This window comes from Mustela nivalis, assembly GCF_964662115.1.
Source record: "Mustela nivalis genome assembly, chromosome: 13".
NCBI classification, from domain to species: domain Eukaryota; kingdom Metazoa; phylum Chordata; class Mammalia; order Carnivora; family Mustelidae; genus Mustela; species Mustela nivalis.
In genome coordinates this window covers 57,354,002-57,376,160 of record NC_139032.1, presented here as the reverse complement: position 1 = coordinate 57,376,160, position 22,159 = coordinate 57,354,002, and the positions used below count along the sequence as shown (strand labels likewise).

Below are 22,159 nucleotides of genomic sequence, written 5' to 3'. Positions count from 1 at the left end.
CAAGCCGGTCAGTAACCCCATGCCCGCGGCGGCCCCAGCCCATAGCACCCCTGCTACTCCTGGGCCTGTGCTCTAGAGGAGGTAGGGGCCTTGTCCAGTTCTCCTCCGTCCCCACGGCCCCCTCTCTCTGCTTGGGTCCCCTGAGAGTCCTGTAGGAAAGCTAGAGGACAGAATGACAGGCTGTCATCATCCCTTTATATGTGGGTGGTTCCTAGAGTTCACAGGGCACGTTTGCTTTTCTTTCTGGTGAGTCTAGCAATGCCCTGGGGTGAAGATCCAGCAGGTGTCAGCCTCTTCAGGCTACCAATAAGGAAACCAAGGCTCAGAGCAGCTTCTGGCCCCAGGTCTCACCACTGGGCGGTACCCCTTCAGCCAGAAGTTCTACAAGGGACTGGTGCTGCCCAGGTGTGTGGATGCGGCCAGCGAGGGACAAAGAGAGCCTCCCTGGGTGAGCGATTGCCTGAAGGAGGCTCCTGGGCCAGCCAGGCTTGGAGTCCTCCATGCCTGAGGGCTGGGTTACTCTTCTCCACCGCTCCTGACTAAAGCAGCCGCTGGAGACAGCCTCTGCCTGAACCCAACCAGCTGACCTTGCTTCTGGCCCTGAGTGGGAGGAGGATGGGGCTAGACCTGAGCCAGTGTCCCCTCCCACCTGCTAGGGAGCCTGCCTCAGCCCAGCTTCAGTCCTGGGCAGAGAGCCTGAGCCAACAGCAGCCTCATAGGGGGTCCACACCCACTCCTGGGAGGGCCAGCCCAGCCCCCAGGCCCTGTTCCAGGCCCAGTAGCTGCAGTGGAGGGGGAGGAATGTGCTAGCTCCCTGCCAGAAGGGGAGGGTGCTTCCAGCCTGGCAGCAGCCCACCCTCAGGAGTAGGGACACAAAGCGGGCATTTAGGGCATCCTCAAAGGCAGCCCAGACCACGAGACTGGGAGCAGCTCCAAGGTCTCCTCCCTGAGAGGAATAATAAACACCAACCCCTCCTTGCCCTCCCTCCCATCCCCCAGCCCCGGGGAAAGAATGGGCCGGGTGCACAGGCGGTCAGAGGGGTAGAGACCAGGAGCCTGCACGTCTGCCAGCCAGCAGAAGCTTGGAGAATGGAAGGGTTTTTTCTGTTCATAGATGCTGATTCTCCCAGCCAGAGAACAGGCCGTTAGCTGGGGGAGACTCAGCTAACATGAAGTGTGGGGCCCTCTCCCGTTAGGAAGGGGGAATGTTCAGCCCAGCACGGAGGTAGGGTCTTCTTCAGAGAACACAGAATATGAAGGGAAAGCAAAACTACCACACAGTTACCACAGTGCTGCCTCCTGCCTCAGGGATGAGGGCGGGCTGGCGGGGGCGGGAACACCCTGGACAATAGTGGTCTTCCAGGGCCCAGAGGCCAAATGATGAACATCGAGCACCTACCTTCCCCCACCCCTGCCTGCTCCAGAGCCAGATCAGGAACATTCCCTCTCTCAGCCTCACCTCTAGTCTTTCCCCAGGTCTGGTCCAGTCCACCTTCTCAAGCTTCCCAAACCTATTTCTCCATTCCTATGCCACAGTCATGGTCCAGGTCCTACCATCTCTTCCTGGGGATCCTCACCAGTCTCCCAGGTGGTTTCCCAGCCCCTAGTCTCATGCCTGCCACTTCCCCCTGCCCTGGTTCTGTCCCTGCCCTTCTTAAATTCCTTCCGTGATTCCCCCTCAGGAGAATGTCATAAAACTTTCCTCAGGAGAATCTCCAAGCTTCTTGGAATTGTTTACCAAGCCATTCGGGGACCAACCCTGGCTCCCTCAGCAGCTTTATTTCCTCCCATATCTCTTGTGCCTCCAGACCTTTGCATATGCTGGTTCCTCTGCCAGGAGTGCTCTCCCCTCTTCCTTCACTACAATAAAACCTTTAGGGCTCACTTTGGTATAGTCCTTCACTCAGTGCTAACTGCTGGTATGGTTGTCTGCATTCCCTATCAGACTGGGAGCCCCTGAAGGGGCTAGATCTAGATCTCAGATCCTTTTACAACTTTCACACCTCACAAAGAGCTCTCTGCACTGGTGCTTAAGGTCCTTAAGTGTTTGCTGATTGAGTGAGCAAACGAACAAATAGCCAGATTACTTACAGGAGCCATGTCCCACTGCAAACAGATCATTGTACTTTGGATTCCTGCAAAAGAAATATGAATCTGTTGGCCCAGGAAATGAACGTGGCTTTCCCAATAGACATGAGCCTTTCCACGAACACTGGTGCCTAACTACACTAAAGACATCTACTGTTGACTTTAGAGACATGGGCTGATCGCACAATCCCATAAGAATCCCAGTCCCTTTTTTTCTATAATGCTACGCGTCATCTTCAGAGTGGTTAAGCGCAGTAGAAGTGCCCCAGCTCAGGCTCTCAGGGCCTCTGGGTTTGCTGCAATGTCCATACTCACCAGCAGAGGGCGGTGACGGCCAGGCGCTTGGCTTTGTCGTTTTGGAACTTCCAGAGCGGCAGCAGCGTACCCTCCAGGTCTCGGTATTCGTCAGCAGCATCCTCGTAGTACTTAAAATCTTAAACACACCCAGGCTGCATCAGCCCTGGGACTGCCATTTTACGGCAAACCCAGGCCTGCCACTCTCTGTCTGTACCTCCTTGGCCAAAACAGACTCTTGTGTTTCAAAGTGGGAATAGTAATAGTACCTATCTCAAAGGACGGTCGTGAGGATTAATTGTTCATATATGTAGTACTTAGCAAAATAGCTGACACATAGTCAGCTTTCTATATGTTATTGTTACTGTCATCACTGTTGTTGGAAGCAATTTACAATAAAGTAGACATGTCCTCTCAGATAAAATCCCAGGTTTGTCCATCTTCACACCCGCTGCAAAGCCCCACTGTGATGAAGCTGCCTGGATCCCTGAAATGGGTTCTCTGGATTCTGATTCATCTCCTGCCCTAAATTGTCTCTGCCTCCCGTTTCCTCTAACTTAGGTAGAAGCTCCACCTGTCTTGTTGTTTGGCTAAGTAGAAACCTGGTAATCCTTGACTGATCTCTTTACATCATATCTCATGTTGTCCTTCTGATGACTTTTTTTAATCCATTCACTTCTCTCCAAACCCAAAGCCACTGCCCAGGTCCCAAGAACCATCACCTGCATTACTACATCCTCCTCCTAATTGGTCTCCCCACCTCCAGTAACTCCTCCTCCAGTGCCCACTCCCCAGAGCTACCAGAATGAGAACAAATCAATCACCTCACCATACCACCTCCTCCCCCCCACTGAAAACCCCTCAATGACTCCCCTTGCACAGGCTCCCTGGTCAAACCAAGGGTTCAGGCTACGACTGCCATGTCATTTGCAGTCAGGTGTTCACCTAACCTCTATATCAAATAGTGTCTAGAACGTTCTGCTCCATCTTCCTGGCAAACTCCCACTAACTGCAGATCCAGATTAAACTCCTTCTCTGTGAGGCCTTCATTTTCTTGTTAAGCAGAATTCATCTCTTCCTCCATTCCAGCCCTGCCTCTTCTCTGCTGAAATGTCTGTCATGCTGTGTTGCTTCTATTGATCCTTTTGCCCGTCTCCCCTACCAGACAGCTCCTGGGGAGCAAGCAGCATGTTCTAGTCATCTCTGGACCTGCAGTGCCTAGCACAGTGCCAGCCACAGAGCAGACACCCAATGATTGTTCAAAGAACACAACGAAATAAATCAACAGAAGTGAAAAATTTCTCAGTTTTTTTTTTCCCAAACAGCGGTGACCCATTAGAAAATGAATCCTCTCATCTGACACGGTCAAGGACATGCCTAGGCACTGGCCCAGCCTTGAGGTTGTGGGACCACATTCAAACCTCAAAAATGTCTTGGAACAACAAAAAATCAGAGACATCAGAGGCATGAGCCTTGATCATATAGGAGAGCCCCGAGCTTAGGCTGTCTTTGAAAATACCTCATTTCAGAGAGGAGATTAATTGGTAACACTTTTCTGTTTTCACTTCTTCATGATTAGACTTTTCCTTTGGGAAAAGAGTGTGCAATTAAAAAAATCAAAGTTCAATGCATTTTTATGTGATTGTGTTCTTATAAATGAAAAAGGTTCACCAAGGCCAGTTTCTCCATGGATATTAATCGTGTTCGCAGCCCTTTGGTGGGCTGGTTGCAGAGGCTGGGTTTCAGGAAGCCAAGCTGTGTGAGTGACAAATTCATTCACAGCTGCTGTGTACTTTGACAGCTTTGAAAAGCACTCAAGGTCGTTTTCCAGCCTGAATGATAACAAGGGGGCTTGTTTAGGCTGCTGGTCTTGGCAGCCCTGGTTTCTATGTCCCATGGGTGAGCAGTGAGCATCAAGTCACCAAGAAGAGCCCTAGGCTGTCAGCAAAGGAGACCAGCCAGCAGTGAGGAGCTGCCAACTTTGGGGAGGCAGCTGCTCCAAATAAATGCACAACCTCTTAGGGAAATACAAGCCACTTGGGAATGTGCTGTTCATGCCATGGGAAGGATTCTGTTTCCCTGGCTCTGTCAAAGACACCAGAATTTCCCAGGCCCCCAGGATTTAAGCATTTCTGAATCAATCTCTTTCTTCACTTCATCACTAATTAATCACCAGCATAGACTTATTGAATGTTTACTTGAAATGTCTCTTCAAGCTCAGTGGCTCTGTAGCCTTGCACTGGAGCACTTAGGCTATAGATCCAAAGGGCCTGTGTTCAAGTCCCAATGGCTCCACTCACTCCTCATACTGGCTGCGGTTGTGAACAAGTGGCAATGGCCCAAATTTCTCACCTATGAAATGGAGAGAATAATGGTATTTGTCCAATAGTGTGGAGGTCAGGATGATGTAAAGTAGTATGTGTAAGTTGCACAGCACAATGTCCAGTACATGGGCCATTCCTAGGGAATGCTGATGTTGGCTTTTCACTATTATAACTGCTTCCTTTTCTTTACCCTTGGAAAAGGTGGGATGAGGCCCATTCTACCCCTCAGCTGAACCTCACCTTCGTCTCTGTCCCTGCATTGTGCCCCATCACATCCTTCTCTAGCTGACCTCTCGCCAGATTGTGTTGCTGCCTGGACAGGATCTTTGAACTCTCTGCAGAAAAGCTCAGATTCCCTGAGATAGTCCAGGCCCTTCATTAACTGGCTCCAACCACCTCTGTAGCCTGAACTCTCACTACTTTCCAACAAACCCCTGCTTGAGTCACTGAGTCTGCTGCCCTTTGTCCTCAGAGTCCATTCCAATTTGTTTTTACCACCGAGTGACTGCTTATGCTGTCCCTTGCCCAGAACATCTGCCCTTTTGCTAATCTCCCTCTCAGACTCTGCTTATCCCTTGGCACCTAGCTTAGCCCTCCCTTCTGCCTTCCTTGACTGCTGCCACTCATTCCTCATTTCCCTTCCTCCATTCCTGAGGATCCCCAGAGCTGTTTCAGTCTGCATTCTAGCATTTATATTATCCCCAAGCTGGACACAAGAATTAGGAAGCACTTGTGAGCGAAGGGGGTGTGTATGTGGCAGAGGGAGAGGGAGTAGGAGAGAAGTGGACTCCCTCCTGAGCACAGAGCACATAGGGCTTGATCCCAGAACCCTGAAATCATGACCTAAGCCAAAATCAAGAGTCAGATGCTCCACCAACTGAGCACCCAGGCACCTCCTGAGAAATTTTTTAAATACAAGCAGTAAGAGTAGTTGCCAACATATTAAATCTTACCTTGAGCAACATCATCATATGTGTTCTGGTTGACCATCCGCTCCACAATTTTAGCAGCCTGAGTCACTTTGGTGATGTCATCACTCTGTGGAGATACAAAGGCCACAGGTCTTCACAGCTAGCTCCTGCAGAGCTTATGCCTCAAGCCACAGCCCAGAGGTGCAATTGTCTCTTTGACACCACCTACCCAAGATAGCTTTGTAAAAAAATCTCTTAATGCCTCAAAGGAGCAGCTCACGTCACCACCCCCTTTTGGGAATGCCTAGCTCATATGTGGCATAAGGAGTCTGCACTGCCATACTTGGCTCCTGGGCACAGCCTGACTCATGATCTTTCATTCTGAACTTGTTCTGGTGAAGGCATATCTTGGTGTACAACATGGGACTTTGGAGAGAGCCCAGGAAGGGTATTGCAGGGAAGAACAGAAAAGAGAAGGTAAGAGTCTTCTTTAGTGGAGACAGAAAAGTTTCATCATCTCAGACAATGAAAAGACTCTTATTAAAGGCCTCAGAGAGCTTCTGATCCAACTTATTTAGTCAAGAGTTGAGGAAGAGATAGAGACCCAGAGAGGGGACAGAGATATGCTTGTACATAGGGAGTACAAGGCAGAAGCAACTCCTAACCCAAGGCTTTGTCCAGGTGCAGCCCTCAAGGTGCTCAAGAAGGCCAGGCCCATGGCTCTTGAAAATGAGATTTCCTAGGAGTGTTGGCATCAGGAAGAGGATGGCTTCTGGAATACACAGAGCTGCATTCCCTTCCCATTCTGTGGATTAAAAGCCAAGTGGCAACTTCAGTTAAATTACCTAACTTCTACTATACTAGCAACAGTACATGATCTTGGGTTCTCACAACAATCTTGCAAAGTAAGTATCATTAGGATGTCTTTACCAATGAGGAAACAGGTCAGAAGAACCCAGCTAATAAGTAGCAAAGACAGGATCTAAACTCAACTCTGTGGACTCCAGGTCTCATGCCCGCAGCCCCATGGAGAAAGCCAGTCCTTCACTAGCCTGACCACCTTTGCCTGGTCCTGGCAGACTCAAGGTTTTAGATGTGCTCTGAGGACAGTGTGTGGTGGACTCATGTCTCCCTCATTCTGGATACTATGTTACTTGAGCAGGCATAGTTCTTCATTATTTCTGACTAAACTTGTGGCTTCTGAGTCCTTTCTCCCCTTCCTGTCCTAATCTTTCCGACCAGATAAGCTTACATTCATTTCTATACATTCATCCAAATCATTGAGACAGAAACCTGAAATCTATCATTGCAGATCTTCCTACAGGGTATCAATGAGTTGTTCTGCTTTCTCCCCTCCCGTGCACTTGAGTTTTATATCAACCTCATCAGATGCAAGGCCCTGAAAAAAGGTGTCACTCTGTTCATACGCTGGGCCTGAGCAAAGGGCTACTCAATTCTACAGACAGCCAGGCTCAGTACTTGGGATTCCCAGCTAAAACTCAGTTTCCTTGTGAGAGGTTGCACATTAAGGTGTTCACTGGTATTGGGGGTATCTTACACCCCACAATGTCCTGCCACCACGTAGCTTCTTGGTACAGAGGACTGGAATCTACCTGCATCACAGCCTTCAATGTCAACCAAGCTGGAAGAATCCAGCGTAGTCCCCCTTCCCTAGGCACATTAGACACCAAGTCTAATAGACATGTTAGGCACCAAGGGCTTAGACCAAAGGACAGTTTTCAGTCTCAGCCATGGGGACATTTCTTCTGTTCTCTGGGTCCTGGCAGTTGCAGTTAAGGTTTCTATAATAATAGTCCTAACACACAGCCTACAGCTAAATCCTTAAAGGACCTTCAAGTGAAACTTGACCCAAGCCAACAGCTCCTACAAAGCCACTAACCTCTAGGCAACAGTACAGGGGAAATCAAAGGTCTGGACAGAGCAAGCCATGGGGCAAGGACTTCATCTTTCACTTCTGGGTTCCAGTACCCAGCATGATCATGAGCACAAGTTTTGGTCTGTAGTTGAATGAAACTGAATTAGAGAAGTTCATATTAAGCCGAAGCAGGGAAGTCTCAAACCTCTCATAAAATGTGACTTTTATTGGGGACATGAAATTGAGTGGAAGTGGGCATACCTAAGACAAAGCAAAATTTCCTTTAACTGATCTGTTTTCTGTAGCAGAACCACTTCCCAGAGAGCTGCTTGGGCGCTCTCCACGGTGCTGAACCTAGACTTCGGCTTCCTGTGGCCCTCACTTTCCCACTCCATTGCCAGTCAAACTCATCCTGATACCCATACTGTGACTCTGGCTCCCGACCCAGCTTTCTCTCTGTTGAAGGGACAAAAGTGGCCTTTCAGCATTTCCCTGTGGTGATCTTCCCTGTGGTGACCTATCATCATAATTTCCATGATGATCCCCAACCTATACTGGCTATACCTACAATGAGCCCCCCAACCATGACCTCTATAATGACTCCTATATGGTTCTTCAGAGTAAACATCCAGCCTGGAATGATCACACCCATTGGCCTGGACATGCTAGTGACTGTGATCAGCTCTGACTTGCCTTCTGGCCCATAAGACTCACCTAAAAAATTGAACAAATAAAGCCCAAAGACTGAAGGTCAAGAGCAAATCACTCTCCCAAACCTTAGGAGCCCTTGCTCAGGGAGATGGTGCTCTATTCTCATATCCCACCTCATCCTGAGGAGACTCCTGAGCTCTTTCAAGGTATACATTGAACTTTCAATAACATTCATGTCTTCTGTTGCCCCCTAGCCCAACAATCCTGAATGGGGAGAAGTATGGAATGCCAGAGGTAGCTCTAGCTCTTCTCACATCTTCCCAAAAGAAAAGAACTATTCATACTTCAGCATTATCACATACACACACACACCCCTTAAAGTCTGTGAAGTCCTTCCTGATGGCCAGGTTCCTCACTACCCAGAGACCAAGATCCCACTCAGTCATTCTCTGTGACACAGCCATGAAACCTCCATCAAACCTGGGACTCCATAGATGTCATCTTCCTCATGGTCATCTTCCCCATTTTTTTAGCCACTGGTGTCTTTGCCTTCTCTTTTTCTTTGGTCTTTTCCTGTTTCTTAAGCTCCTCTACATAGGCATCGTAGATCTCCCACTAGGCAAGGGCAAGATGAGAAGGATCATCATAGGGCAAAATCTTCATCCAGGCAGCTCCTATTCAGCTTTTCAGGTTTGAGGAATAGACTATGTCAACCCCTGTCACATGCCTCTATAGCATCCTCTACTTGGTCCGGGGTAATTATGTATTCGATGTCTGTCTTCTCTGCTGTCAGCTCTAGGACAAGAATGAAGCTCTCAGGGCACCTCTGGGATGAACTTTCTACTCTGCAGCTTAGAGGCTCAATTGTCACCTAAAGATCAGTATTGTTCCAACCTACAGACCCTGCTAGGCAAAACAAATGGGCAAATATAGAATAACTCACATTTTTCTTGGTGATTTATAAGACACTGAACTAGGACATTTTAAAAATGTTTCCCCATATAGAGATGTGATAAACTTCACTAGTTCATGTCGGCTATCTAGAGCACTGACCACAACTTCTGAGCATAAAAAGATAAACAAACATAAGGGATGGGCACCTGGGTGGCTCAGTCAGTTAAGTGTTTGACTCTTGGTTCAGGTCATGATCTCAGGGTTGTAGGATTGAGCACCATGTTGGGCTCCACACTCATTGCCAAGTCTGCTTGAGATTTTCCCTGCCCTCTCACCCTCTGTTCCTCCCCCTGCTCATGCCCTTTGTCTCTCTCTCTCTCTCTCTCAAATAAATAAATAAATAAGATCTTAAAAAAAAAAAAGTAAGGAAACTCCTGCTAACTGGATCTGACAGCAAGAGAAGCCCAAGGATAGTAACAAAGGAACCAGCAAGGATCTGGGACTGAAAAACCCCAGATCACATTCTGTGCTCTCCAGAGTTGGGCAGTCACTGCCACCTGGAGGCCAGATAGACACACCTTACAGTAATGATTCACCCACGGGCCAATATTCCATGCTACAATACAATTCAATGTTTGTTATCTCATTCAGAGCCTTCCGACAACTCTGTGAGGCTGCTTGTTGTCCTCATTTGACAGAGAAACAGTAACTGATGAATTAAGAGTGACATGGTTTGCCCAGGATCTTATAGTATGAGCAGCAAGTTGGCGCCTGAGCTCAGGTCTCCTGGCACCAAATCCTGCCCAAATCAGCATGGCTACCAGTAGGATTTGAGGGGGAAAGAGGGTCTTCAGGAAGAATGAAGGCTTCTGGAAGAGCAGGTTAAAATGCTAACACTTCAGAGTCAGCCTTGGGGTGCCATGGGTTTCAGAGAGTTAGAAACCACGCTTATTTCCCTCTTTGACAGCCTTGCCCTGGGGTGGGGGGCATGTAGCTGATCCAGAGCTCACAGGGTGTGGTCCCACTGTCTCATATCCCTAGTGTTCAGAGCCTAGACAAGGAACAGGGAGATAGATGGATGCAGAAGATTCTTTGACAAGGATGCATGGGGTGGGTGGCTGGGGTGTGGTGATGAGTTTTAGACTGATCCAGGGTCTCACCTGATTGGCTGTGGCTGAAAAGTTTGTCCTGGGAGGAGGCTCCATCTGGCATTCTCGGTCCTAGAGAACAATGACAACAGGAAACCCACAGAAAGCCTTCAAATCCTTCTCACTTAACCCGGCAGTATATCCTTGGGTGAAACATTTCAGTTGGAGCAGAGGGAGGGATGGAACACAGAACTGGGGAAGTAAAGAGGGCCTGAACAAAGGACCAAATGATGGAGTGAGAGCCTCCATTTTCCTTCTAAGCTTCTTTAGAAAAAGCCTAAGATAGAACTCAGGGGCAAAGGAGAAAAACTCCAAGTGGGGGATGGACAGGTCTCTGGCCAGCCTCCTGATGCAAGACACAGAGATCAGCCCCTGATAAGATACTGGGCTAACATCCCTCATCCTGAGAAGGCTTCCCCCTAATACTGGGATCTCTGCTCCAACAGAGGAATGCATTCCTTCTTCATTATGTACCACCCAGATTACTGAATAGGGAGCACACAGCATGATTAGGAGCTTCCAGAAACCCATCCTGTAGACCTCTGTCCTCCATTCATAGGTTGATTTCTGTAAAACACTGTCTACATACATGAGTTTCTCCCCTGAAATCCTGAGAGGTTCCTTCAACCTGGTATTCAGGGTCCTCCATACTAGTGAGCCAGGAAACTTTTCTAGCCTTTTCCAGCTAGTCTATCACAGAGAGCATCAACTGCAGTCAAACTGGCTTAGTCCTGCCTCCCTGGCACATTCTGGCCTCCCCTCTCTCCCCCAGATCTTGACCTCTTCTCCAAGGCCCATACAAGTTTCAATCTCAGTGAAGGGCTCCAGACTCCTTGTTACCCACTCTGAACTCCTTACAAGGAGTTCTGAACTCTGAACAGCTTACAAGACCCCCAACACATGTTCCCAGCTCTCCTTGGAGAGATGAACTGTGCTGTGCCTGTCATCCTTCCAGGCTAAGGGCTGCTGGGGCAGGAGTCAAGCCTGTTCCTTCCCTGCCATGCAATAGTGCAGAACCAGGAGGTCAAGGGGCTGTGGTGGGGGTTGCTCTACCCGGAGAGGATTGTTTAAGGTCTGTGAGGCCCTCTCACTGAAGTTGAACTGGTTGGTGAGCTTTCGCTCCTTGGGCTGCTTAGGAGTCATCAATTCTTCTTCAGTTGCTTTTACAGCTGCCTAGAAAAAAAAAGACCCACAGGACCAGGGCTCAGCTGTGAGAAGAAGGTGGTGGGGAATCGGGGATGGGGAGAAGTCATGCCCTAGGAGAGGCTGGAGTAGGACAGGGTGATGATGCCAGAGACTTGCTACCTACAGCCTCTTAACTTCTCACCTACAGCCCCATCCTCCAACCAGTTAGCCCCAAAGCTTCCATCCGCAGCTGGAGCTGGAAGGGGAGGAATGGGAGAGGTTCCATACTATACCTCAGCGGCAGGCACATCTGTTTGACTCCCAAGTTCAGTTTCGGCTTCTGTTTCCTTAGGCTCTTCTTCTTCTTCAAGGATTTCGGTTTCTGAAATCACCACCTTGGCAGACTCCTGAGAACCTTGATAAGATACTGCAGATGAATCCAAAGGCCAAGCCTGCTCCCTCGTCCCCTGGCAGGGCAAGGCTCTCTTGGTTTCTGCCTTTGAGGCCTCAGCTACCCCAGGATCTTCACAGCTTAACTCCCAGACCACAGCAGGGCCGCCAGCTGTGGGGCTTCATGTAAGCAGAAGCTCTGCGAAGTTATGGCTTAGTATCTGCTCCCAGGGATGACCACAGAAAGGAACCTGGGCTCTGGGCCTCCACTTCCTGCCGGCCCCAAGGCCTACCTGCTGCTAACTCATCACGGTAGTGCTGCCGCCGTCCTTCATCCGAGTCTTTGGGTATCAGGTTCCCGACCTGGCTGAAGTGAACTGCCAGTTGGTTTACCACGCCAATAAGCTTATATGTGCCTTCCTAAGAGGAGAGGGGGCTGAGTCAGACCAGGGGTTCCAAAAGCGCCGGAGTGAGAATGCTGTCTGCCTTCATTCTTTAAGGATTAACATGGTCCATCTGTTAACGAGATATATATAGATAGATATCCCCAAATGTTCAGTTAACCTGAAGTTTTCATTACATTCCAGCTTAAGAAGAGAAGACAATGGGGCACCTGAGTGGCTCAGCGGGTTAAAGCCTCTGTCTTCAGCTCAGGTCATGATCTCAGGGTCCTGAGATCAAGCCCTTGCTTCGGGCTCTCTGCTCAGCAGGGAGCCTGCTTCCCTTCCTCTCTCTCTGCCTGCCTCTCTGCCTACTTGTGATCTCTGTCAAATGAATAAATAAAATCTTAAAAAAAAAAAAAAAAGAAGAGGAGGCAAATGAAAGAAGTTTTTTCTTTTACGTTCTCATCAAAGACATATTTTTAAATTGTCTTTTCTTTTCAACTTTGAATAGTTCTGGACTTGCCTATCACTGTCTCTCACATCCATGCTGAGGGATCCTGGTGTACCTGTCTCACCACAGAGCTGAGACAGGTCACACATAGTCATCAGACACACCTGGCCTGACCTTCTCCACACTGTTATAAGTGGATGTGAGGACTGGATAGATTCTCAGAGACACCCCCAATCCCCAATCTTTCTGTTCCATACAAGGGGCCATAGACATCTAGAAAAGGTTTTTGAGTTTGGCCCTTATCCAGTTCATACAGCAAATGAGAAGCAGGGCTCAGCTTAAAATCCAGGCAACCTTGTTCATTCCTTCTTCAACAAATAATTTTTTTTAAGATTATTTATTTATTTGACAGAGAGAGAGAAAGAGAGGTCACAAGCAGACAGAGAGGCAGGCAGAGAGAGGGGGAAGCAGGCTCCCCACCGAGCAGAGAGCCCGATGTGGGGCTCGATCCCAGGACCCTGAGACCACGACCAGAGCTGAAGGCAGAGGCTTAAACCACTGAGCCACCCAGGTGCCCCTTCAACAAATAATTTTTAAGCAGACACTGTACAACATGCCAAGTATTTTCTAGGTTCCAGGGATATAAAGCTTAGCAAACGCAGATGTGATCCCTGTTTCTGTAGGGTCTATTAGTCTGGGTCCCCTACCTAGCTTCCTTATTGAAAATCATCCTAGTTGTACCATGGACTTTGACACCAGGTTTCTTTCTTTCTTTCTTTCTTTCTTTCTTTCTTTCTTTCTTTCTTTCTTTCTTTCTTTCTTTCTTTTTTAAAAAGATTTTTATTTATTTGTTTGACAGAGAGAGCAATCACAAGTAGGCAGAGAGAGAGGGGAAAGCAGGCTCCCTGCCCAACAGAGAGCCCGAGGTGGGCCTCGATCCCAGGATCCTGAGATTATGACCTGAGCAGAAGGCAGAGGCTTAACCCACTGAGCCACCCAGGCACCCCTCCTTCCTTCTTTCAAAACATTTCTTCTCAACCCTTTTCAAGTCACATAGAAAATTTTTACATTTGTATGACATATAGGGGTAAGTTCTAAAGAGAAGCTCTAGAGAGGAACCCAGCCCATGTGCTCTGACTGAACCAAACCCACCTACCCCTGGAGGGCATCCGCACATAGGTTGGGATGCTCTGCCTTACATAGTCACCACAAAGCCCTTGTCTCAGGAACTCAGATGGTTGGGAGGATAAAACAGTGTGGCAGCTAAGAACAGGGTTTGTGGTTGCGGGCAGAATGGATTCAAATCCTGATTCTGTCCCCTATTTTCTGCATGACCTTGGGCTTAACCACTCTATGCCTTGATTTTTTTTTTTCATCTGTAAAATGAGGATAATACTATCTAATTTTCAGGATAGTTGTAAGTTTTAAACATAACTAAAATAATTTATTAACACAGTGTCTGACACATAATAAATACTCATTAAGACTGTAAGGGAGATTAGTAAAGAAATTTTTGAAATCTCTGGAAGAGTTCATGTAAAATTTCAAGGTTCCAGCCAAAGAACAAAGTTTAAAGATGGTCTCTCTAATAGCAGAGAGGTTTTTGCAGAATAGCAAGTCCCTGCCAAGCCAAGAGGTACCCAGAGGCCCCCACCCCGGGGTGGGGGGACTTACTTTGAAGCTGTACCTGACGATGTTCTGGGGGGCGTGTGGGTTGTTGGCAGTCAGAATGCGGGTGAACTCTTCCTTTAGCTCCTGAGGGAGAGAAATACCCAGAGGGTCCTACATGGAGGGCTCCCCACCTCTTCTGGTACTTGGGGTACCAGCAGACATCTCACACCCAGGCTCTATGCAGGCGGCTAATCATTACCGTGCAAGAGCACATCTCTGAGCCTGGAGAAGGTGGAAGGGGCAAGGGCGGGAGGTGCCTGACTCACCGCATCGGTCAGCTCCAGCTGGTCAGGGGGTCTGACTGTGGCTTTGGACTGGGCCCATTCATCTGCTCCTTCCCCCACATCGGTTCCTGAATCTTCATCCTGGTCAAAAACCCCATGTAAGGGTCAGCAAGTAGAGCAGCCAGAAGTGGCTTCATTCACAAATCCTCCCAGATGCCAAGCCCTGCCCCCCCATGGAGACTACAGAATACACAATAGACCACTCATGAAAGAGTCCGAAGGAGTTGCTCGGGCTGGAGTTCTCACTGCCTGGAGGATGTTGGCTACCTCGGCCCTTGGGGTCAGGGGTTAGCTGGAACATTGTGGTGAGCCTTCAGAGAGACCGTCAGATTGCTGCCAAAAAACCAAGGACTAGAACTTTCTCCTTTCCCTAATAGATAGCTAAACACTTTGCCCAAGTGGCCTATGACATACTAAAAAAAAAAAAAATTCACCCTTATAATAGCAAAAATATGCAGAAAAAAAACCCCAAAGAATCCAATTTTTCACTTAAAACTCCTGAAAACAATGGGGCCCCTGGGTGGCTCAGTTGGTTGAGCAACCGAGTCTTGGTTTCAGCTCAGGTCATGACCTCAGGGTTGTGAGATGCAGCCCCACATCAGGCTCTGCGCAGTGGGGAGTCTGCTTGGGATTCCCCTTCCCTCTGCCCCGGCTTGTGCTCACTCTCTCACTTTCTCACAAACAAAGAAATAAAATCTTAAAAAAAAAAAAAAAAAAAACCTATTGAAAACTTACACAACAAAAACCCAAAATAAAGAGACCCCTCAACCAAATGAAATTAATATTATGTTGATGAGGTTATGGGAAAATTGATAACCATAAATTAGCACAATCTTTCTTTTTCCTTTTTCCTTTTTTTCTCTCTCTTTCTTTTCTTTTCTTTCCTTTTCTTTTTTTCTTCTTTCTTTCGCCCTTCCTTCCTCCCTTTCTTCCTCTCTCTCTTTCTTTCTTTCTTTTTCTTTTCCTATTTCCATAAATAGTTTTATTGGGACCCAACCACTCGCATTCATCTATGTATTATCTTTTGCTGCTTTTGCCCTTCAAGCAGAGTTGAGTAGTTATACGTGAGACCATACGGCCTACACAACCTAAGATATTTGCTGTCTGGCACTTTACAGATAAAATGTGCCCACCCTTGAGGTACATGACTAAACAGTCGAGCTGCTGGTGTTCTGTAGAATTAGATCAGTTTTCTTATCTTTCTGTTAATAGCTTTTCTATTGTGGCAGACTACAGTTTCTGTATTTTGTATTTTGGAACAGAATTTTAGAGTTAACCTCTCTTTTTCTACTGTGAAAGATAGAAGATATTTATTTATTCCTCAAAAACATGACTTTGGTGCCCTGTTGATGAGCAGGTCGGTCTAACAATTTTGGTGATTTTTCTAATTTCAAGTTCTTATTTAGATTCTAGTTAGTTAATATACATGGCAATATTGGTTTCAGGTGGAGAATTCAGTGATTCATCACTTACATGTAACACCCAATGCTCATCACAAATGCCTTCCTTAATACCCATCACCCATTTAGCCCATTCCCGGCCCACCTCCTTCCAGCAACCCTCAGTTTGTTCTCCATTGTTAAGATTCTTTTATGGTTTGCTTTCCTTTCACTCTCTTTTCCCCCCTTTCCCTATATTCATCTGTTTTGTTTCTTAAATTCCACATATGAGTGAAATAATATGGTATTTGTCTTTCTCTGACTGACTTATTTCACTCAGCATAATACCCTCTAGTTCTATCTACATTGTTGCAAATGGCAAGATTTCATTATTTTCAGAGGCTGAGTAATATTCCATTTTATATATACACTCCACATCTTCTTTATCCATTCATCAGTTGATAGACATTTGGGCTCTTTCTATAATTTGGCTGTTGTGGACATTGCTGCTATAAACATCGGGGTGCATGTGCCCCTTCAAATCAAGGACAGCCTTTCTAAAGAGCAGTTTGGAAATAGTTCTCAAAAACCTAAAAAATATTTATACTCTTTGACTAAAGTTTTTATGTGTAGGCCTTTATATTAAAGAAATAACCACAACCATAGACATGCCAGAGATTTAAATGCATGAGTGTTTATGGGAGAACTGATCATAATAGTGAAAAAGAAGAAACAGTTAAATGTCCAATAATGGGGAATGGTTGAACAAATTATGGTATGGCCTTAAGAAACATATGGTGAAATGTTTTATAGTAATTTTAAACGATGCTATAAAAGTATCTTTATTGGCAATGGAAAGTACTCAAATATATTATGTAAAAAGCAGATTATAAAATAACATGCAGTTTGATTCCATTTAAAAATAAATACATATAATTTTTATATATGCACAGAAATATCTGAGAGGATATAACATCATGTATTAAGTAAGAGGTTTCCTGCAATGGTGGATTTAAGTGTGATTTTAACCTTCTTTTTGCTCATTTGAATTTTCTAAAAAACATACAGCTAATATTTTCAATGGAAAACAATGCTATTAGCTTCTTGCTGAGAGCCTGCAGTGGGCTTAGCACTTACTCTCTTCCTGGCTCCTCTGCCCACACTGATGCTCTGAAAAAAAGAACAGAAACAAGAGGTAATTCATAGGCAAATTTCTGCGGGATCATCAGAAATAGTATTATAGACAGGGAGGCTTCTACCCAGAGACCTCAAAGATAGTGGACATCGAGCTTTCCTAAGTCTTTTTTTTTTTCTTTAATAATTTAAAGATTTTATTTATTTATCTGTCAGAGGAAGAGAGGGAGAGAAAGAGAACCCAAGCAGGGGGAGTAGTAGGCAGAAGGAGAGAGAGAAGTAGGCTCACCACGGAGCAGGGAGCCCAATGTGGGGCTTGATCCTAGGACCATGGGATCATGAACTGAGCAGAAGATGGACACTTAACTGACTGAGCCACCAAGGTACCCCTCAACAAACATTTAAAAAAAGCATTTTCTAGGGGTGCCTGGGTGGCTCATTCAGTTAAGCATCTGACTTTTGGTTTTGGCTCAGGTATGATCTCAGAGTTGTGAAATCAAGCCCCACATTGGGCTCCACACTGGGCATTGAGCCTGCCTAAGATTCTTGCTGTCTCTGACCCTCCTCACCCATCTCTCCCACTCTTTAAAAAAAAAAAAAAGTGTATTCTCAGAGCTCAGCTTTGTACTATGCATTAAGGGGAATTTGAGGTCAGATTATACTCAAAAACACTTGTTTGGGATGAATGTGAACTCTTTCTGAGCAGGTACTTTGTTTTATACACTGCGGTCTGAGAATATAGTAAGTGTTCAAAATCCTTATTGAATAAATGAAGGAATGCCATTAGTGATCATGAGGCTGGGAAAAATGTTTTTCCTCTTTGGGCCTCAGTTTCCTTGTCAGTAAAATGCATAGGATTGGATGTGATGACCTTCTAGTCATAATATGTTAAAATCTTCTGTTCCTGAGAGCAGCATGGTCTGTTCAGCTTGATAAACACTTGCTGAACGTCTGTTTATCTGTCAGGGACACACGTCAGCAGTAGGACAAAACCGAAGAGAGATGAGGTCTCCGCTCCAGTTTGCTCAGGGTCCATGGAGGACAGAGTAGAGTAGGCAGTGCTCATCATTGCTCCCTCCCTCCCTCCCTCCCTCCCTCATTCACTCCCTCCATCCCTCCCTCAGTATATGTTCCTTTGAAAGCCTGCTCCTCATCAGCAGCAGAGAGACGTGTGCCCAGGGCGCTGGAGGGGTGCACAGAGACACCTACCCAGCCCAAGAAAGGCTCCCAGAGGTGGCTATTTCCTAGTCAGGTAACAAAGAACAAGTATGGGTTGTCCAAGTAGAGAAAATATTTTTCCGAAGAAGAAAACAGCATGCACAAAGGCAAGAGAAGAACAGTGACAGAGCCAGTAAAATGTTCCCCAAGCAAGCAAAAGCCGTGCAGTATATATATAGAACGATAGGGGTTTCAGATGATCAAGCCAAAGGGAGATCAGGGGAGGCTGGAAACCTGAAGGAAGGGTTCTTATAAGAAACAGGTCTCAAGTACTGAAAAGGGGGCCAGAACAGCCTGCCGGCAGCACAGCCCATGGGACAGAGACCTCTGCTCCCAGTGCTCACAATCCACCTGTGTGGTCTTAGGGGAAGTCTCTGGGGCCCAAGTTTCCCAAATACAAAGTGAAAGAGTTAGACTAGATGGCCTCTTACGGCTCGTACATGATAGTCTATGGGAGGGCTGTGATGGTGGAGGAGAGGAAAGGGATGCCAGGGAGAGGGAAAAGCATGTTTCAGCTTGGGCTGGGATTGCTGCTGGTAGGGCAGGCAGCAGGATTCAGATTTCTGCCAGGTTGCCAGGGTTTCCAGCGATGGAACCCTTCTCCGAGGCTAAAGTACACGAGCCAGAAAGCTGCTTTTTTTTTTTTTTTTGAAGCACCTCTGATCCCTAAGGGAAAAAGATGGAAGCGCCACATCCAACAGCTTTCTGGCCCACAACAGAGCCCTGGAGGACCAATCCCAGACCCAACTGCCAGCCTTAAATAGAAAACGAGATCCAGTTACCACTGCCCCCCGTAAATATGTCTGTAAAACATTTATCTGGCAATAAAAGAACTGACAAGGCAATTTGAGTGTAATTGTTTTTGGCAGTTGGAAATATTTCAATTAACACACTATAAAAGCCACACTATAATAAATGCAAAACAGGCCAATGAAATCAGCTGCAGCCCTGACTTCCCAACCATGGCAAAGGAGATTGAATGTCAGACTGCCACTTTAGGCCCTTGGTCTTCCAAAAGGAGAAGCCTGAGACAGACAAGGCTGAATTCTTGGAAAGCTTTTGATGGTTCCTCCCAGAAGTCATCAAACCACGGAAGAACAAAGCTGCACATTCCCTCCCCTGGCCCTCAGAACCCTATCATCTGGCCCTGCATCTCCATTCCAGCCTGTTCTCCAACCCTTCATGTGCTAACACTTTGAGATGCAGCCCACCAAGTCTACTCACATTTCCTGAGCATGGCCTACGCTTTCTCACCTCTGCACCTTTGTTTTTTTAAAAAAAAATTAATTATTTACTTTAAGGTAATCTCTACACCCAACATGCAGCTCAAATTGATTAGCCTGAGATCAAGAATTGTATGCTCTTCCCACTGAGCACCAAGGTGTCCCTATACCTTTGCTTTTTATAGTTCCTCCAGCCAGAAACACCATTTCCCCCTTCCCCCTTGCTGCTCCCACTATCTCTGCCTAACAAAACATTACTCAATTAGCCTCTGCTAGTCCTTTATCTAACCCTGCCATATTATCACTTTTCTCCTACCTCCCTCTACTCTTTCATTCCTCACTTTGAGCAAGGCTCTGTCCCATCTTCCATCATCACCACAAGTATGGGCTGTTATGAGATGAAAAATGAAATGGAACTTCAGATAGACACTCTGTTATATCTGGATTTTGGTCTGCAAAAGCGAATAGTATTATGAAAAGAAATATAATACTACAGTACACACTGGAGACAATTTGGAGATTCCAGCAAAGGAAGTCCACCATTCTTACACTATTCTTGTACTTATATATTCTTAAAATTATACTTGACCAAAGAAGATCCTCTACTTTTGGATAGGTCATTTTATTTGGCCAAGGGAGGATGTCTATTAGAGGAGTAATACAGGAAGAGGAATCCTGCCCCCAAGAACACCATAGCAGTCAACTTAATCCTGATGATCAATGGGATAACAGATGTCCCAGTCTGAACTATCCCATAGTAGAGCATTTTCTATTCTCATTAATATAGATTTTAGTGTGAGCATCCTGGGGGAGGGAACTGGTAAAAACTCAGCTCCCTAATGCTTACTTCTCATTTCTCTTTCAGGAGAGGGCTGGGTTCCCTTGCTCTCTCTTGAAAGTTCTCCACTTTCATTTCCATGTCACCTCTCCAGCAGTTGCTTCTCAATATCCTTGACCAGGAATATATGCTTGAACCCCTTAGTTGCCTTCTTCTTTTTTTAAAATTATTTATTTATTTATTTATTTTGAGAGAGAGAGAGAGAGAGAATGCATGAATGGAAGGGGAAGGGAGAGGGAGAGGGAGGGAGAGCATTTCAAGCAGATTCCCTGCTGAGTACAGAGCCCCATGGGGTTCCATCTCATGACCTTGAGATCATAACCTGAACTGAAAGCAAAAGTCAGACCTTCCACTCAATCTACTGAGCCACCCAGGCATGGCCCAATCCAGTCTTATTATTCTCTACACTCCCTTTGGTTGTTCTTACCCCACCCATAGCTTCATCTTGCACCTTATGATGGAGTTCAAGGTTATTTTTTTATTTTAGTAATCTCTATGCCCAATGTGGGGCTTGAACTCCCAACCCCCAGATCAAGAGTTGCATGCTCTACTCACTGAGCCAGCCTGTGCCCCAAAGTTCAAATCTATTTCTGTAGCTTAAACTTCCTGGAACCATGTTCAAATTGGTAACAGAGTACTTAAATTCAATATATTAAAAACCAACCTCAATATATTCTTTTTCTACCCTAACCATTATATTCTTTTTCTACACCAAACTTCTATTTCTTCCAGTATTTCCTATTTCACTCAAGCATCCCCATCCACTCAGTCACCCAAGTTGGAAAGTGGAAATCGTCAAATATGCCTGCTTTTCCCTCCCTTCCATTAGCATCATGTTTCAAAGTCTAACAATTCTATCTCCTTAATATCTTTCATAACTATCCCCTCCATTTACACCTCCCTTAATTTGGGCCCTTACTCTCTCTTGCCTAGCTACATTTGATTTCCCTGACTCCAGTTTCTCTCCACTCTAATAATTATATTATTATCATCATTCTTATCTACTGAGCATTTACTCTGAGCTAGTCATTTACTAAGCAATACACATGCATTATCTCATTTAACCTTCAGAACTTCCTTATCAGGTAATAGCTATCATTATTCTATTTTACAGAAAAGGATATTGAGGCTTAGAGTGAGCAAGCAACTGACCCAAAGGTGACCAGGGTTTGAACCCAAACTAATCACTATCAGTGATCTCCCTGAAACATAAATCTTATCATATCATTCTCCTAATTTAAAGCCTCCAAGGGTTCTTCATCGGCTCAGAGATAAATCTCAGCTCTCTGACACAGCATCCATATCATCCCCTACCCTATTCTTCCCACAGCTGTGGGACTGTGCTTTGAAAATGAAAATTCTGGTCAAGGTAACAGATGATTATTATTGCCACCTACTGGGCATTTACCTGAACTTAGATCAGTTTTGGTACATGGCCCACTGAAAAGTATAAGCAACTCCTTTGTCCCTGAGCATATTTTAGGGGTAAGGAGATAAAAACGTTCTTAAACTGTTCCCTATTATGAAGATATAATATTTATTAAACAAGTACATGATCAGATATACTCAGAGAGCCCAAATGTGGGCTCTGAAGTCAATCATAGCTTGGTTTGGGTTCCCACAACACTACCTGCTAGTTCTATGACTCTAGGCAAGTTACTTGTCTTCTCTGAACCTCAGTATCCTTATCTTTAAACTGGACATAATGACACCCTCTCAATTGTGGTGTTGTTATGAGGATTAAGTCAATGCACATAAAGTACATAATGCAGTGCTTAGTCAGAGTTTATGCTCAATTAATGATAGCTGGCAGCCTTTATTCCCAGTTATAGACGCTGCTCTGCCCTCAGCCACACAGAATCTGTGTGGCCCTTGCT

General features: G+C 46.0%; 1 protein-coding gene across 1 annotated transcript in view; it reads right to left on the bottom strand.

Moving 5' to 3' along the window:
* DNAI1 (dynein axonemal intermediate chain 1) overlaps positions 1–22,159 on the bottom strand; it is a 58,781-nt gene that overhangs the window by 20,950 nt on the left and 15,672 nt on the right. The window contains exons 2-12 of the mRNA XM_082694611.1: positions 17,007–17,039; positions 14,473–14,571; positions 14,210–14,290; positions 11,995–12,121; positions 11,605–11,726; positions 11,240–11,359; positions 10,199–10,258; positions 8,625–8,759; positions 5,660–5,744; positions 2,404–2,521; positions 2,092–2,135 (exon numbers count right to left, since the gene is read on the bottom strand). Of these exons, the coding sequence (XP_082550737.1) occupies positions 2,092–2,135; positions 2,404–2,521; positions 5,660–5,744; positions 8,625–8,759; positions 10,199–10,258; positions 11,240–11,359; positions 11,605–11,726; positions 11,995–12,121; positions 14,210–14,290; positions 14,473–14,571; positions 17,007–17,039 (1,024 nt within the window). The remainder of the gene's footprint in view (positions 1–2,091; positions 2,136–2,403; positions 2,522–5,659; positions 5,745–8,624; positions 8,760–10,198; positions 10,259–11,239; positions 11,360–11,604; positions 11,727–11,994; positions 12,122–14,209; positions 14,291–14,472; positions 14,572–17,006; positions 17,040–22,159) is intronic.